At 43.1% G+C, this 18,131-nt stretch overlaps 1 protein-coding gene across 1 annotated transcript in view; it reads left to right on the forward strand.

Annotated features, from left to right (window-relative positions):
* The window catches only part of TULP4 (TUB like protein 4), a 91,902-nt gene that overhangs the window by 73,174 nt on the left and 597 nt on the right, over positions 1-18,131 (forward strand). The window contains exons 5-13 of the mRNA XM_056853599.1: positions 1,525-1,659; positions 2,690-2,856; positions 3,345-3,569; positions 6,030-6,264; positions 6,975-7,119; positions 10,140-10,284; positions 12,861-12,954; positions 14,453-14,596; positions 14,909-17,526. Of these exons, the coding sequence (XP_056709577.1) occupies positions 1,525-1,659; positions 2,690-2,856; positions 3,345-3,569; positions 6,030-6,264; positions 6,975-7,119; positions 10,140-10,284; positions 12,861-12,954; positions 14,453-14,596; positions 14,909-17,526 (3,908 nt within the window). The remainder of the gene's footprint in view (positions 1-1,524; positions 1,660-2,689; positions 2,857-3,344; positions 3,570-6,029; positions 6,265-6,974; positions 7,120-10,139; positions 10,285-12,860; positions 12,955-14,452; positions 14,597-14,908; positions 17,527-18,131) is intronic.

Raw genomic sequence — 18,131 nt, forward strand, 5'->3', positions numbered from 1 at the left:
AAGGCCATTCCACAAGGTGAGGATCACAAAGGAGGAGGGACATGTACAGGCCATTGTTGACTTTGCCCATTTGCAGTTGATGCCTGCAGAAGGCCTTGCTCAGATGAGCTAAGCTGTACTGACAGCCTAGGGGGAGAGATCATCTTGCAGATACGAGCGTCCAAAGCCATGAAGAGCTTTGTATGTGATAGCCAGTACTTTAAATTGAGCCTGGTAACTGATGGGCAACCAGTGGAGTGACTGTAGAATGGGAGTAATATGTATGCTCCACCTAGCTCATGATAAGAGCTGAGCTGCGGCATTCTGCATCAACTGGAGTTTCCAAATTGATTCTGAGGGGAGACCAATGTACAGTGCATTACAGTAGTCTAGTCTCAATGGCACTGTGGCATGGATCCAAGTGGTCAGATGAGCCATATCAAGGTTTCATTTTTCAAGCTAGGCTGAGTTGGAAGACCAGATAAAAGTGCTCCAGGGTCAAGATCCAGCCTATGAGCCACCAGTGGACCATTTCTGGTTTAGAAGTTAGATATCCACTATGGTGTTACAAGCATAGCAAACTTTTACCACAAAGACCTTTACAAGTTCCTTACCCAGTATGGTTAAGGAACTTGTTAAGAAACAGTATGGTTAAGAAACTGCTGCCTCTTTGATTTATCTCATGCTGGTTGAGGTCAGTTATGGCTGTTTCTGCAGTTGCTTTGCACTGTTTCAAATAAGTGTAAAGACTTCCCTCCCCATGTGCTTCTGCTTCCTGGCAGGTTTATAAACCACATGAGCAACATTTAGGTCTCTTGGGAGGTTTGGCCTTTGCCAGTGTAAAAACAACCCAGAAAGCTGAACTATGTGGACAGAAATCTTCATACGTACCCATACCACACATGAACACATGAAGATGCCTTATACTGAATCAGACCCTTGGACCATCAAAGTCAGTACTGTCTACTCAGAGCAGCAGTAGCTCTCCAGGGTCTCAGGCAGGGGTCTTTCACATCACCTACTTGCCTGGTCCCTTTAACTAGACATGGTGGGGATTGAACCTGGGACCTTCTGCATGCCGAGCAGATGCTCTACCACTGAGCCATGGCTCCCACCATGGGAGCAATCTCGCGAAGAGTGGCAATTATGTTGGGAGAGCTACATATAAAGGACATCTCCTTTAAAGAACTGTGGCTTGTAAGAAAATGTGGCAACATCTGTGAATTTTGAAGAGCGGGACTAAGAAAGAAAGTGAGAATCCCCATTGAGAACATGTAAGAGGCTGTCTGGATGAAGTCTCTTGTGAGTGACATTGGACTTCATAGTTTCATTGAGAATGTGTTAGTAGGGCTGTGACATTCTCCTAACACTGAAGTCCATTCCTCTTGTGGTAAGGTAATTATGGACCTCATGAGACTGAAGTAGCATGGTATGAAACCATTTTCTCATTATCTCAACTGTTCGCACTAGCAGCTAGTGATGTTAGAGGCCTGGCTTCTGTTGATTTTTTTTTTTTTGCACTCTCCCCCCCACTCCCCCTTGCAGATGGCCCAGCTGCATATCCAGTCCTGGTACAGAACACCAAACCACTACTCACTGTCAGCTTCACGTCAGGGGATATTAGCTTGATGAACAACTTTGATGACTTGTCTCCTACCATCATCCGCTCAGGGTTGAAAGGTAGGAAAGGAGGGGGGTCGTCTTCCTGCCTGCCTCCGCACACGGTTCCTTCGCTTTAAATTTTGATTACATTGATATGAATATTTCAGCACCTGTCTCTTGAAGCTCAAAGTACCCTCTACAGTGATTTCCATTAGCAGCAGTGACACCTACAGGTAAAAACACAAAGCTCAGCTATGGGGTCCTTTTGAAACATACTGGTAGCTACTGTTCTAGAAGCCAGATTCAAGAGGTTATCAAGATCAGAATGGGGGTGTCCCTGTAAGTTGGGTGAAGTCGAGTCTGTTGCGCAGGTTTTCTTCAGATGGTCTTTTTATGAGGAAGCAAGACTTAAACTAATTTCCCCTCTCCCTAATCTAACAAAGGACAGCTCGTGGGAAGGGAGGTTGAAGAATCTCCTATGGGACGGGTTTGCCCAAAGGATGAAACAAGTAGCTAAATTCTGTGCTACAATATACAAGATTTGTCAGACAAAGCGGGGGCTTGGCAATTTAACCTAAAATGGAGAATGTTATATTAATCTGAGGTTTATCTAATTTATTTAAGAATTATATATCCCATACTTTTAGATGCTGTATCTTTTAATCCTACTTTGTAATTGATATGAATATTTTAATGGCTTTGCCGTATTAATAAATCTGATTCTGATTCACAGTTGGGATGCAAGGCGAGTTTTACTTGCCAGGAGGCTGGCACCTAAAAGTGAAGCCACGTGTCACATTCTTCCTTCCATTCTTCTGTAACATGAAGACCTAATATTGGTTTATGTGTTTGCCCATTTGCACCAAACAATAGAGCAGTGGCAGGGAAGCTCATGATCTGATGATAACTAAGCAAAGGGGGCCTTATGGGAAGATAGGGGAAGAATTTGGCACGGGGCTTCTGTTCGGTTGCCACTTTCATCGTGTGTATTCGTTTTATGTATAGGTCTACTTAACAAAAGGCTCCCATCTGGATCAGATGTCTCAGGAAAGCAAAACTGGGCCTGTTGCACCCCGCAAAGTTAGCCTCCTTTCCTTTGTCATTTCAGATGTTGTGGCTCAGTGGTGCACACAGGGAGACTTGCTGGCTGTGGCAGGCATGGAGAAACTAAGCCAACTAGCTGAACTTAGCGGCGCTTCCTTTCTGAAAAGTGCACTGGTCAAATTCTACAATGTTCATGGAGAACATATCTACACCCTGGAGACACCTGTGCAGGTACAGTTTATTTTAAAGAGAGGCCATAATACAGCCTTTCAGATTACCAAAAAGAAAAGGAAAGTTACTTACATAGTCCAGTGTATCCAATGGGAGGCTTGCACTGTGGATCAGGCTTTCTTAAGTTTGTGGTAAGTTGCATTATTTTCTTTGTAGCTCTGGTTTCAGCAAGTTGATTTTAATTTCTTATTGGCAGTGATGCTAACGTTCAGTGAAAACTGACAAGTGTTGGCAAAATTATGAAGGGGGAAAATCTTTCGAATCCAGTTGAATCAATAGCAACTGAGAGGGTGGTAGTACAGTCTGAAGTGGTATAGTTCTAGGAGAACTCTTCCTCTTGTATGTGCAGGCATTACCCTTGAGAAAGGTTTCGTAGACTAGAGTCATTCAGCCAGTGATTTCAGCCCTATAGAAAAGGCTCTTGCTTCCTGACTAACTGAGAGGAACATATCTTTGATCGCGTACTGTGCCATGGTTCTCTCCTGCAGCGTCCCATAATCTCCATCTGCTGGGGCCACAGGGACTCACGTCTGCTCATGGCTTCTGGTCCTGCGCTATATGTGGTCAGAGTGGAGCACAGAGTCTCCAGTTTGCAGCTCCTGTGCCAACAAACCATTGCCAGCTCCTTGCGGGATGACAAAGATATAAGTAAACTGACCCTGCCTCCCCGACTCTGCTCATACCTCACCACTGCCTTTACACCAACGATCAAGGTAAAAGATGCGTTTGAAGGGGAACAAATGGTGCATTGTGACAATTCTGGTCATGAGCAACAGACAAAAGAGGAGTAGTTCTGACGGAATTACACTGTTTAGTTCTAATTAATTTTATTGTGTCTTACATGTATAAAGCAGTTTCCAGGTTCATTTCCACAGAGACTTTATTTCCACTTTGAAGGATGACCCAGAGTAATATAGCTGCAGATACCTAGTAAGCCAGTGTGATGTACGGTTAGAGTGTTGGACTAGGAGGATCTGGGTTCAAATCCTACTCAGACATGACAATTCTTGGGTAAATTTAAGCCAGGGACCCTCTCTCATCTTAACCTATCTCACAGGGTTGTTGAGAGGAAAAACCAGAGTTAGGGAGGACCATACATGCCACCCTAAAATACTCATCATCAACCTTTATTGTTCATTGACAGAGTCTTAAGCATTTACATTGTACAAAGGAAACAGTTTTACAAAAATGGCCTGATCCCATTTAAGCTTAGCACAGAATAGAACCATTTTGTCATGATAATTTTACAGCCATTACATGCGTTAGATATTTCACAATCTGATAAATTTTCTCGGTATCAGCATCGAGATCAGATAAGAGGAAACTAACCCCTCTATGGATATGCAGGGCAGGATTTTGAATATACCATACTCAGACAGGACCTGTCCTTGCTCTTCTGGCTCTATTGATTCATTAGCTCATGCTGTCTTGGAATGCCGCTTTTTCGAGGAACTTCGATCACATTATATCTCTCCCCTTTCAACATATAAATCTAACGCCTCTGTCTCTGACATAATGCCTTCTTTGTTAAGTGACAGGGATCCCAAGGTTACATTGTCAGTGGCAAGATTTGTTTCAGTCATATCCCTCAAACATTAGATTTACGCTGCTCAAGATCAATGTATCAAGGAGCTTCTAATATAAAGGATAAGAGGAACGGCATAATCCAAGGTTCTAAAGGAAGATCATATTTGGCCCTAAAATACTTGGAGGAAGGACAGAATAAAAATATGACAGAAGATGATCAGTTTACCAATGATGTTTTCTTGTATAGTTCAGTAGTCCTGATAGCATATTAATGAACCAGTCAGTCATGGCACTTTACATGTTTGCAGTGGCATTTTTTCTAGCTGCTGCAATCATGGTAAGCTCACATATCCATGATCAGGTGGTTCACATGTTACGTTGTCCACATGAATGCATGTGCAGAGATGAATGTGCCTGTCATTTTGTCTCCACAAGCGGAGTAACCTCATGGTGCAAAACCAGGTGCTTTTGTACCCCTTTTGCAGTTCTGATGGCGCATCATACCCATTCATCTCTCGTTTCTCATTTAAAATGTCGCTAACTTAATTTTCTGTTTACTGCGGTATATTCAGGTGAGGATAAAATCAAATTTCTGTTGTCTGACATCGATGCTTACGTAACACATAGGGTTTCTTTGTTTGCCCTAGCAGCAAAGAAAATAAGATCTAAGGTTTCTGAAGGAGACATTAATTAAGTTTAAAACAGTGAGTGAGTACATTCTGGTATCTATTATAATATTTTAATTGCTGATTTGTTTTATTTATATTACTTTATTACCATGTTTTAGCCAATTGTATGTATGTACATACTACTGTTTGTTGTATTACTATGTTTTAGTTATTTGTGATGGCCAATGGAGATTGAGAAGGAAATTGAGACTAGGAAGGGTAGCCATGAAGGAGCTAGAAAAGATTTTGAAGTGTAAGGATGTGTCACTGGCCACCAAGACTAGATTAATTCATGCCATCGTATTCCCTATTACTATGTATGGGTGTGAAAGCTGGACATTGAATAAAGCTGATAGGAAGAAAATAGATTCCTTTGAAATGTGTTGTTGGAGGAGAGTGTTACGGATACCGTGGGCTGCCAAAAAAAACAAATCAGTGGGTTATAGATCAAATCAAGCCTGAACTGACCCTAGAAGCTAAAATGACTAAACTGAGGCTATCGTATTTTGGTCACATCATGAGACTACAAGAGTCACTGAAAAAGACAGTCATGCTAGGAAAAGTGGAGGGCAGCAGGAAAAGAGGAAGACCCAACAAGAGTTGGACGGACTCAATAAAGGAAGCCACGGCCCTCAGTTTGCAAGATCTGAGCAAGGCTGCCAAAGATAGGACATTTTGGAGGACTTTCATTCATAGGGTCGCCATGAGTCGGAAGCGACTTGATGGCACTTAACACGCACACACACACAATGGCCATATACAATAAATTTTCTTGGTCTATTTACTGCTGTAATCCTTTAAAGTGATCAGCAGTGTAAAAAGCGTGCAGCAATGTGCTTTGTGAAACGGAACTGATGTAACTTAAGCAGTAGGTTGTTTTTTTACTGTGTACAAGATTCAGAGTGACATTGGACTGGCCTTCCATGGAGGAAGAACAGCTTAAGTGACTCTCATTGTTTCCTCCTGTATTTAATGCAGCCTCCTATCCCAGACCCCAATAACATGAGAGATTTTGTTAGCTACCCAACATCCGGTAATGAAAGGCTTCACTGCACAATGAAGAGAACAGAAGATGATCCAGAGGTCGGAGGGCCTTGCTATACACTGTATTTGGAGTACTTGGGGGGGCTGGTGCCTATTTTGAAAGGACGCCGAATTAGCAAACTCCGGCCTGAGTTTGTCATCATGGATCCTAAGACAGATGGAAAAGCAGGTACAAAGCTTTCAGTGGACAGCTGACACTTGTTCCAGATGCCTATTTAAAGATGCCCAATTCCAGACCTGGGTGCTCTGATTTAGAGATTCATGTACAGTATGCTATATCTCAATATGGATCTCTTGCCAGATCTTGTAGTTTTTACTAAAGGAAGCCAGTCTTCATGTTTGAAGAACACCCACAGGTCAGCTCAGTATGGAAATAAAAATGGAAGGGATTCTAGATCTGGGAATTGCACACTGGAGCTCTGCGCTCAGAACAAGTCAGTGGACTGAAGTTCAGAGATTTTTAGTTCTGGTAATCTATAAAAATTTCAAGATCCACATAGGCATCCATATCAGTGCTATTTTTCCTCCTGTTGGCCATTTTAAACTAGAGTCAAAGTAGCAAGGATTTGCCAGTTTACCTTTTAGTTTTGAGTATATTATAATATTCTGATGTAAGATGGAAAGGTCTCTAATTAGCTGTAGAGATGTCTCAGAGAGAGACCTGTCAAGTGGTATAATTGAGCGCCATTCCCTTTATTTCAGGCTATTGCTGATTCTGTATAAGTTTCAAAGAATACCCAGTGCTCGCTGCTGCTGCTGTTTTATCTTGGCTGCTGCTTGTAGGATAACCTAGAGATGATTGACAGTTGTAATTGGGATCTGGTTTCTGAAATAGTTCTTTAAAAAAAAATTTTTTTTTTTGGTGGGGCCTGTTGACAGATGAAATCTATGGAAATAGTTTGATTTCCACCGTGATTGACAGCTGCAACTGCTCTGATTCCAGCGATATCGAACTGAGTGATGACTGGGCTGCGAAAAAGTCTCCCAAAATCACTAGAGCTAGCAAATCACCCAAACTTCCCAGGTAATCATTTTGGCCTTTTAAAAACCACATCTTCCTTTTCTTTGAGCGTTTGTATTTTTGTCATGGCCAAAGGGCATCATATAGTTAGAACAAAGGGGAACATTTCTTATGGTGCCCATAGGAAACTGGCAGCTTGGGAATTTTTCATTTTGCACCACAACATATTGCCTGTAGAATTCATCTCAGGAGTTGGTTACAGGAATAATGCGGACATAATCCCATAATCCTGTTTCGCCGAGTTATTTCACTTTTCTAACAGTCCCAATTTTTTCGTCAATTTTTTTTCTTGGCTAAAGTAAATGCTTTACTACTTGCAGAACTGTCACGTCGCTGCAAAGGTATTAGCCACCCCTAGGGACTGTAATTGAAACATTACCTCATTTTGAATTTAGCTGTTATTTGTATTCATCTGTAAAAGCTAAATATATCTTGCCTTTATTGAGCAGGTTCCCTTGCTGTTCACATGATTTTCATCTGTTGTATATCCTGGCCGGTAATGATAGGCATGTTACTTTGTCTGTGGTAAAGTTTATATGTTAAAAATCTCCCCGGGGTTCAGTGTTAGTGGGCTGTTGTTTATTAGTTTTGCCAAGGTGTCTTGGGGCACACAGGTGCTCCAATTTTGAAACAGAAAATCCCATTTTCAGTCAGCTGTACATCTGCTTAAAACAGTTCCTTTGCATAAACTAGGATAATCTAGCTGAGCAGCCCAATTCTAAGTGTGTGTGTGGGGGGGTACTTATGCTATCCTCGGGGACGGCGTAGCCGCACTGCCTCCTGAGTGGCTTGCTGTGGCGCAAAAGCTGAAAGAAAATAAAATCCCCCCAAGCCCTGTGAAACTCCTCCATAGAGTTTCACGGGGCTTCCCCTGCCTTTTTGCAGGTGTAACTCCGCGGCAGCAAAAAGAGGCATTCTCGGGCCGAAAGGGGTTAGGGAGGTGACTAATGTCAGCTCCGCCCTCAGGAACAACCCCATTGACGCCAATGTGAGGCCTTGTGTTGGAAGAACGCTGCCAAGTAGGCAGCGCCGGCACCCGAGGCTTACGCTCCCGTGCAGCTCCCCCTCACCAGCATAAGTGCCCCTGTGCTGGCATCTGTGCCTACTTAGCTGGCAAAAGTGGCACTTACGTCAGCATAGGGGTCACACCGCCTCCTCAGCAGCTTCGTCCTCCCCCACCCCCTTTTCAGGATTGCGCAGTTAGTGCCCTGTGTCTGACACTGGATAGTTTCAAATATTTTGAAGAAGCATATAATGGAGTTCAATACCTGTCAAGTTTTCCATCCACTTCCAGCCAGTTTTTTAAGTAGGGATTTGAATTCTCCTTTTGCCTGGGTGTGTGCACGTGGGTATGTATGCACGCATCCTAAAAATCCCTGGTTCTGTAAGCAGAATAATGCTGCCTGCTTAAATTTTTATGACTTAATTTGCCTACTTTATCTTGCTTTCACGTTTTCAAATAATTTTGAATCAGTGGCAGGTATTGGAGGGGTGGGGGAATAAGGAACAGTATAAGCAGGAGCTTGTGTGTGATAGCTCGCCAGCGTGCGTAAGTACCACCTCCTGACCACAGCATCTTATTCATCCTCCTCACTTGCAAGGTTTGATTAGGTGCTGTTATTTTGGGTGATCGCAAAAGCATAGCAATCTACTGTAACTTTTTAATTTGTATCTTTTTCTTTTGTACTTCATTGAAAACTAAGGTGTGGTTTTACACATGGATTGCATTTTGATCGTAGCAGTTCCTCTATCAGGGACTTTGTGTTGGAGTGCATGGAGATCAGTTCTGTTAAATTTCCCTTTTGATGACTTGGCTGCTGGGGGAGGTGGGTTGGTCACATTTTTTGAGGATCTGACTGCATAGTTGGGATCTGGAAGGAATTTTCCCCAATGCAAATCTGATGGTGGTGCAGGGAGATCTTTGCTAACCTCTTCTGCTTGGCTCTCTTACTTGAGTTGTTGCTAAAAGTATTTTTCTGTTCTCTAATTCTGGAACTCTATGACCTTGACTATGTATGTTGAATTGTGTGAAACTGGATTAGATAGCCTTTTATTCTGTTCCAGCTCTGGGTGACTATGAAGTATGTGATGCTCCTCTGAAGTTCATAGATCTGTCCATCTGCATCATTTTAGAGGATTGGTGTCCTGCTTCTTTCAAAACAGTGGATGTTACTGTGATACTGTTTAGCATGGTTTTAAGCCAGATGCTCTGGTTTGCTGTATGGGCATAAGCCTATTATGATCCTCAGTTTATGAATCTGCAGATAAGCCTGCAGGAAAGACATGCTTTGTTCACCAATTATTAACATGAAACATTGCTTACCTAGTTTGCAAATTCCATTAAAATCCATACATTAGATAGAATATTCTGTTTAGAGGACAAGCACTAACCAGTTATTGAACTGAATTGTATGGACAATGCTGCTCTCAAAATATTGTGCCAAGTATCTTTGGTTAGTTTCCCTGTTAAGGAGAATATAGATTTAACTTTTTTTTCAGTAGTGGAACCACTCGGAGAGCTCCCTCACTGGTTGTAGCGCAAACACATCCTTCCTTTCGAAGGTCAAATTTGTAACCCCAGTTCTGCGATTTGGAAGCAGAAACCAGATGCCCCACAGTACTCATTGGCTCTACCTCTATGACACCACCAAGAAATCTCATTCCACAGTTTTGCATTCTTTTAAAAATGCTTTTTAAAATTCATAGGATACACTAACAGATCCATAAATGTTAATGTAGTGGGAAATATATTTAAAAAGCAGAGATCCTGTCAGAAACATCAGGGATAGACCCAATATGTATGTCATTTCAGTTGCAAAGCCAATCTGCCTGAGGGTTGCTCTTTGAGCTCACATTTTATACTAAGTTGGTCTGAACCCTTATGCTAAATTTGAATTATAAACCATATGCTGTATTATTTCTTCTCACCATCTGTTCACTTATGCTCCACATTATCTGTTCAGAGGAACGGACAATGTGTCTTTGTGCTTGCCTGATCATTGTAATCTTTGTTTTCAATGCAGAATTAATATAGAAGCTCGCAAATCTCCAAAGTTGTCACGAGCTGCTCAGGAGATATCAAGATCTCCCAGGTTACCAATAAGGAAGCCTTCCATAGGTTCACCAAGTTTAACTCGTAGAGAGTTTCCTTTGGAAGATATCACTCAGGTACTTCATTGCTATCAGATTACCAACCAGCTTCAGTTTATAAAATGCCTCTTATAGAGCTACACTACTCTACTAGGTTGATACCTGCACACATAGTATATGAGAAACATATACTAACCAGTATTACAACTAGAACCAATCTGACCAGATGTTTGAGTAATTGGTAATATATTTGACAACCTATACACATGCCTGGTTGGGTTGAACTGTTTGTATATGTATTTATTTATTTATTTCTGTAAACGTGTGCAGGCTTAACATGGGTTTTAATTAACCACTGATGAAGGCCCAATAGGCCGAAACGCGTTTGGTATGTGGTTACAGATATCAACCCTAGGAAATGCCATTGTGCTATTTTAATGTTTTTAAATATTTTTAACCTTTACATAGCGCTTCTAATAAATTATATTTATATACACATATATATATATATATATATGTATTTTCTTTCTTTCTTTCTTTCTTTCTTTCTTTCTTTCTTTCTTTCTTTCTTTCTTTCTTTCTTTCTTTCTTTCTTTCTTTCTTTCTTTCTTTCTTTCTTTCTTTCTTTCTTTCTTTCTTTCTTTCTTTCTTTCTTCCCAACCTTGGGTACCCAGCTTCTGTTTTCAGGTTGGGTTTTATTCCCCTCTTTTTTCTTCCTCGGCAATGGAAAGGAACACAGTTTTTGTTGTGGACAAATCAATGAATCACTTCAGTACTGCAATTTAGGGAAGTAGTGTCTGTAATATGGTCTCTAATAGAATGATTACATTTTAATCAAAGTGCAGTAAAAAAATTGCTTACATTAGTTCATATCCATTTTAGGGCATCCCAGCAAGAAAAAAGATTGCTGCTGGTCTGTCTCAGAAGAGATTTTGCAGGAAGTGTGTTAATCCCTCAAGTCTGTCCTAGTCAATAACATCCTGTCTGGACACATGTGCTCCATACCTATAAAATGCTTACTACTAGGTGATAGCAACTTTATTATAAAACCGGACCAGGAGGTCAGAATATGCTTTCATTTGTCAGTATAGGCTTTCTGAAAAACAGAGTGTTCCCTATGAATACAGAAGTGGGCCAACCCTGTTAAGAGCAAAGGGTGCTGTAATATTTCCTTTCAGTTTTCAAAACCAGTGCATTAAAAAAACATGGAGTGAGTTTGAATTGATTGTGAACATTATTGGTTGGTGAGACTGAGAGCCGATGGCACATTCATAAGGTATTTGCAGTGCGGGTCTTTACACCCCATCATATTCAGTACTGTATTATGTTAACAACAATTCTGTTAATCGTAGTTAGTTTAGATTACTGTAACTCAGTGGTTCCCAAACTTTTCAGGCCACCGCCCCCTTGGCTCCACAAACTCAACCCCAGCACCCCCTATCCTATCCTAGAAAAAGCATTATTCAAAATAGGGGTTTGCATGACTCACTAAGGAAGATAATAACAATAAAATTTCAAAACCGTAACAATTAATTGCTCATAAATTCAAAATAGAATTAAAACTTTTTAGTTGCAATTTATTTAAAAAAAAACCCTGATGAACTTGATCCAGTGGTACCAGCTCTTCAAATCTGGAAAAAAATTCAGAGAGTTTCCATCAGATTTGCCAGCATGGTGCCATAGCTTGATCTATCGTAAATTAGTGAACAACACAGTTGAAGGGGCCCACCTCTAGTGCCCCCCTGCTGCCCCCTTGCCTCTTAGTGCCCCCCTAGGTAATCCCACTGCCCCCCAGGGGGTGGTACTGGCCACTTTGGGAACCACTGCTGTAACTGATGACATTTCTCAGGGGGGGAAAACTCCATCTAGGTGAACAGTGGCAAAAAGTAGGACACCCAAGGTGGCCCCGATGCTAGAAAGGATGCAAGAGTTTCAGCAATCTCAGCTGTTTGATCTAAGCCAGTGCTGTATGCACAAGTGAAGCCACAGGTGGGTACGCACTGAGCTAGCTGAACACACACATACATCTTCCTTAAGTTTCTCTTTCTGTTGCTCTCAATTACAGAAGCTGTCTTGCCCAACACACGCTCAGGTGACAGTCATGCCCATTATATTGATGTCATATAACGATGTTTTCATACTGGCCAGCAGTCATGACAGAGTACTGCAAAAAGGCTGTATTAACCAAAGGAGTTAAGCCATAGTGTAGCCTAATGGTTATGAGCTTGAGCTGCAAACCAGGAAGTTTACCTGTTACATTAGGTGCTGTGGAACACAGGCAAGACGATGCTGCTGCAGTAGTCTTGTTTGTGGGCTTCCTAGAGGCACCTGGTGGCCACTGTGTGAACAGACTGCTGGACTTGATGGGCCTTGGTCTGATCCAGCAGGGCTTTGCTTATGTTCTTATGTTCTTATGAAGTTTGTGAGTCAAATCTCAACAGCTGCTGTGAACTCACGGGGAGGGGGGAACCTAAGGCAAGCCTCTTTCTCTCAGTAATGTCAACTTCTGCAATAGATGGATAATAGTACTAACCAACCTTATGATGTTGCTTCCTAAAATAATATATGTGAGGCTCTTTGAATACTCTAAAATGCTATAAAGCTATATAAATGGCTATTATTTATCCCACCTTCCTGTTTTCTTTTGTTTACAGCACAATTACCTTGCTCAGGTCACATCAAATATCTGGGGAACCAAATTCAAAATTGTGGGCTTGGCTGCTTTCCTACCAACAAATCTTGGAGCAGGTAAAAATTAAACCTAAAGTTTCTCTTCATTTCAGTTCTTTCCTGACTAGAAACAAGCATGCAGACTTTTTGAACACTAATAACAATCTAAACTCTGCATTTCATTCTGATATGGGAACAGGAAATAAAGAATTGCAGTTTTAAAGGAATGTTTCTAGCCTGCATGACTGCCTGAAAAAGTTTGCACTGGCAAGATCTGTTGAAGATGTAGCATTCTTTCCTCTCCATCACCTGACACCTGTTGACATTTATTGATGGTAAAGGAACTCCCAGAATCTTCCTTTATAGGATTATGCCAATGTGACCAGACTTTCCCTGCTATTATTTTTTGTGATGAGTTACCTTGTGAACTCCTTTGAAAAGTTCATTCAAATTCATGTAAAGGTTTTCCAGGATATGGTATCTCAGACTATCCACAGGACTTCTTCACCACATCAATAGGGCGGTCAACTCCTGATAGCTTCCCCATGTAAAGAATAGCCTTTTGATTTCAATAGAGCCTGGTATTGATTATTTGTTCATTTTAGACACTGTGGGTTGGGTTCACCTGAGTTTTTTTCTGTAGATGCAAAGATTTCTGTCTGTGGAGCTTGATTTTCTCACCTCCCTCCTCTTGCAGCAATCAGATATGCCCCCCAAACACTGTTTCGAGGGGACACATGACCTCTGTCCCCCAGGAACATAATTTCAGAGGGGCATTTTAGGCTGCCACAAGAAGGGGGAGGCAAGACAGTTGTGTTCCACAGAAAGAAATTCTTGTGTCTTCTGAAAAACTCCAGTGGATCCAATCCCATAGTCCCCCCATACTCAAATATTGTATTATTTATTGTTCTTGGTGATTTAGGAAGTGCCTTGTGAACCCATATGGGTTAGGATTGTGGGATATAAGTTTATTAAATAAATACAATTCCTAAGCAGTCTCCCATCCTAGCAGCTTCCAGGGCCAGACTTGCTTAACTTCAGCAGTGGGGCAGTCTCATGTGCTTTCTGATGATTTTCTTAGTCAGTGTCATAACAATTTTCCAATAGATTGAATCCATACACACATAACTGATTTGTCTCTGGAGACAATCTGCCCAATTTGAAACAAAAACAAACAAATCTGGAAGAAAATACCTTCGTTAATTTGTTTGCACATATACACTTCATTTTGTTTTTAATAGTTCCCCTACGAATGTTTGATTATATATTTATTGATGTATTGATGTATATAGCTACTGTTTTATTATGTAAAAGTTTTATTGTTGGTCTGGGACCGTATTAAACATTTCATTTCATTTCATTTGCATGCAATAAAATACATTTGTCCCTGAACTTTACATGTAGCCATGCAAATATTGAGCACTACTTTCTGCAAGGAAGTGTATTCTGTGTAGGGGGGTTTGTCATCTTTAAAGGAACCCTAATTGGTTGGTTCCTTTGGTAATGTTGGACCTCCTTTTATCTTTCCTGCATAATAAATATTGTCTCTCTTCCCTTTTTAAAATCTTTTCTGCAGTTATCTATAAAACCAGCTTGCTGCACCTCCAGCCCAGGCAGATGACCATATATCTTCCAGAAGTACGGAAGATTTCTATGGACTATATAAATCTGCCTGTTTTCAACTCCAATGTTTTCAGTGAAGATGAAGATGATTTACCAGGTGAAGTTTAACAGCAGGAGGTGGCGTGGAGGTGGGATTACTTCTAAGGAGGGCAAAGACTTTGCAGAGGAGCCTGGCTTCCGATTTGCTAGCCACAGGTAGCAGGGGGGGCCACAATTTTGTGTTCATCGGTCCTTAGAACGAGATCAAATGCTAAATAAACAATATTGGCCTAAATGGTGGATCAACAAATTTCCGAAATACCTTAACATGTAATACGTTTGCCATAGAGGAGAAAAGAATGAAGCTAATAATATTGTTTGTGGTTGAAAACTATAGTACTGTGTGTTTTTGTCATTGTACTTTCTACAGTGACCGGAGCATCTGGAGTTCCTGAGAACAACCCACCTTGCACCGTAAACATCCCGATCGCTCCGATTCACAGTTCTGCACAAGCAATGTCACCAACTCAGAGCATAGGGCTGGTTCAGTCTTTGTTGGCCAATCAAAATGTGCAGTTGGATGTCCTCGCCAATCAGACGACAGCGGTGGCGGCAGCAGAGCATGCAACCGAGAATGCAGTCCATTACCCAATTCCAAGTAGATACTCCAACCCAGGCCAAGTCATCTTTGGAGGAGTGGAAATGGGGCGCATCATTCAGGCACCCCCACAGTTATCCCTGCCACCCCAGAGTGCCATCCAGATGGCAATAGTGGACCACAGAGATGGGGACAGAGACCACGAACACCTCCAGAAAGCAAAAACGCTGCGTCCTGTTCAGCAGGTGTCTGAGGGAGAAGCTAACATCTTCAGCACTGCTCAAGAAATTCAGATGAACAAAATGAACCCACCCCCACCGTACCCTGGGACCATACCAGCAGCTCCGACCACAGCACCTCCTCCTCCTCCTATACCCCCGCAGCCTCCCGTAGACCTCTGTTTGAAAAAGGGAGATTTCCCCCTTTATTCAGCAGGGCATTATCAACCCCCCCTTGGCTACGAGAGAATAACCACCTTCGATAGCAGTGGGAACGTCGAGGAGGTGTGCCGACCTCGGACGCGAATACTGTGCGCCCAGAACTCGTACACCCTGCAAGGGCCTGGTAGTTCTGCTACTTTAAGGATCACTTCGTCAGAGAAAAAGATTCAGCAGCCCTGCACCAGTGCTACCCTGAACAGGCTCACAGTCCCACGCTACTCCATCCCAACAGGGGATCCGCCGCCTTATCCGGAAATTGCAGCCCAGCTAGCTCAAGGGCGTGGCATCACACAGAGGCTGGACAACAGCCTCATCCATGCCACTCTGCGGAGGAACAGCCGAGAGGCAGCACTGAAGATGGCTCAACTGGTCGACAGCCAAAGAGCCACCCTGCAGCTCCCACCGAAACTGAAGAGCAACGTCGTGGCGGCCCAGTACCAGCAGCGGGTGCCGACGGCACTCTACACCTGCAGCCAGTGCAGCAGCAGCAGCAATAGTGGCGGCGGCAGCAACCCAAACAGCGGAGGTGGGAATATCGGCAGCGCCAGCACTAACAGCGGCACCTCCGCCATCAGCAGCATGAGGCCAGACATGACGACGGGGAGCAGCTCTCAGCACAGCTCTGTCATTGCACATTCCGTCAGCACTTCACCTCTGGCCTCCCAGTCCTCTTACAGTTTGCTGAGCCCCCCTGACAGCTCTCGTGAACGGACAGACTATGTGAATTCTGCCTTCATGGAGGACGAGACTCTTTCCCAGCACTGCCCTGCGGAGAAATCAATGCGCCACATCCCTATCGCCATGGCAGAACCTGGCGTCGGAGTGAAAAGACCACCCCCCTACCAATGGGAACCTATGGTGACTGAAGAAATCTGGGTTCCTCAGGAAAGGACAGCTCAGAGTACTTTGCCTAACCCTGTAAAACCTACCCCTCTAGTCATTGGCCAAACTCAGCATCTGGATATATCCCGAGTGCCATTTGTTTCGCCCAAATCTCCAACCAGTCCCACTGCCAATTTCCAGATGGGTTATGGGGTCGGAGCATCCTACGTGGGGAGTTACAGTGTTCCTCCTCCACTCCCTCCTCTCCAGGGAATGCAGGTCCCCTGTTCCCCCAAAGAAGCTCTAGCCCCAACCCAGATTGCACAACAGGAGCCAACAGTTGTGCTTCAGCCAGGTTACCCTTCGAATCTCTCTTATTGTCCCTTGCCCCCCATGTACCCTGGAAATAGCACTTGCTCGAGTTTACAGCTCCCACCGATGGCCTTGCATCCATGGAATTCATACAGCACATGCCCACCTGCTGCACAGAGTGCCCAAGGCACTCTGCCCCCCAAATCACTACTGGTGGTGGAGAAACCTGTGATGTCCCCACCATCCACAGAGACTCAAAGTCACGTCGGTACGGATGTAATGGTGGAGACCACAGACAACTTCCAAGAAGTGCTTTCCCTGACAGAAAGCCCTGTTCCTCAGCGGACAGACAAATTTGGCAAGAAGAATCGCAAGCGCTTGGATAGCCGAGCGGAGGAAGGGAACATGCAGGCTATCACAGAGGGTAAAGTCAAAAAGGAGGCACGGACGACACTGACTGACTTCAACACACTGATATCCAGCCCTCGGCTGGGCAGGGAAAAGAAGAAAGTCAAAAGCCAGAAGGACCAGCTGAAGTCAAAAAAACTGAACAAGATGAATGAGTTTCAGGACAGCTCAGAAAGTGAACCTGAGCTGTTTATTAGTGGGGATGAACTAATGAACCAGAGCCAGGGCAGTAAAAAGGGGTGGAAAACCAAAAGGAATTTGAGGACAGCCAGTGAAATGGATGAATTTAAGTGCCGGAAAGCCAATGAAAAAGAGGATGGACGACTAGGAAACCAGGGCTTTGTGTATGTGATGGCCAATAAGCAACCCTTGTGGAATGAGGCAACCCAAGTCTATCAGCTGGACTTTGGAGGGCGAGTGACCCAAGAATCTGCAAAAAACTTCCAGATTGAGCTGGAAGGAAGACAGGTAGGACAACAAGTAGAAAGCTCAAGATTCCTTATATTGGAGCTGTGGGAACTGTTCCCATTTTTCTCTCATGGGGGTCCAAAGCAGTTTCATATGCCTGATTCTTATTCACAAGGGTTATGGCAAACTAAGACAAAGGGGAGGGAGGGAAAACAGATGGGATTTGGAGAGACTAGAGAGCACGCAGTCTCACAGCCTGATCCATAACCCCACCACCCCAGTATTGCTACACTGGCAACAGCTTTTAGGTATGTGTTTCTTGTGTAATTGTTTGTATAGCATCTGGGTCACCTGCTAAATTATTGAGTGCAGTATATGTAGAGGTCCCTTGTATGATATTCAAATCCATAGCACATGAAAGGTTTGTGTGTATATGGCCTCAGAGCTATCCTTTTCCATAATGGAGGGCTTGGGTTTTGACTTCCCCACCTCAATGTAGATGCGGTAGACAGTGGGGATGTTTGCTATCGCAATGTGTGTAGGCATATGAACCCATGCAAATATAGTAAACAAGTGTTAGTTCTTGTGGGCTAACCAGAGCAACCATGTCGAAACGAAACACAACATGTCATGATTTGCAGCATGATCAAGAATGTTAGAATTCA

Source organism: Euleptes europaea, chromosome 7 (assembly GCF_029931775.1).
Source record: "Euleptes europaea isolate rEulEur1 chromosome 7, rEulEur1.hap1, whole genome shotgun sequence".
NCBI lineage: Eukaryota > Metazoa > Chordata > Lepidosauria > Squamata > Sphaerodactylidae > Euleptes > Euleptes europaea.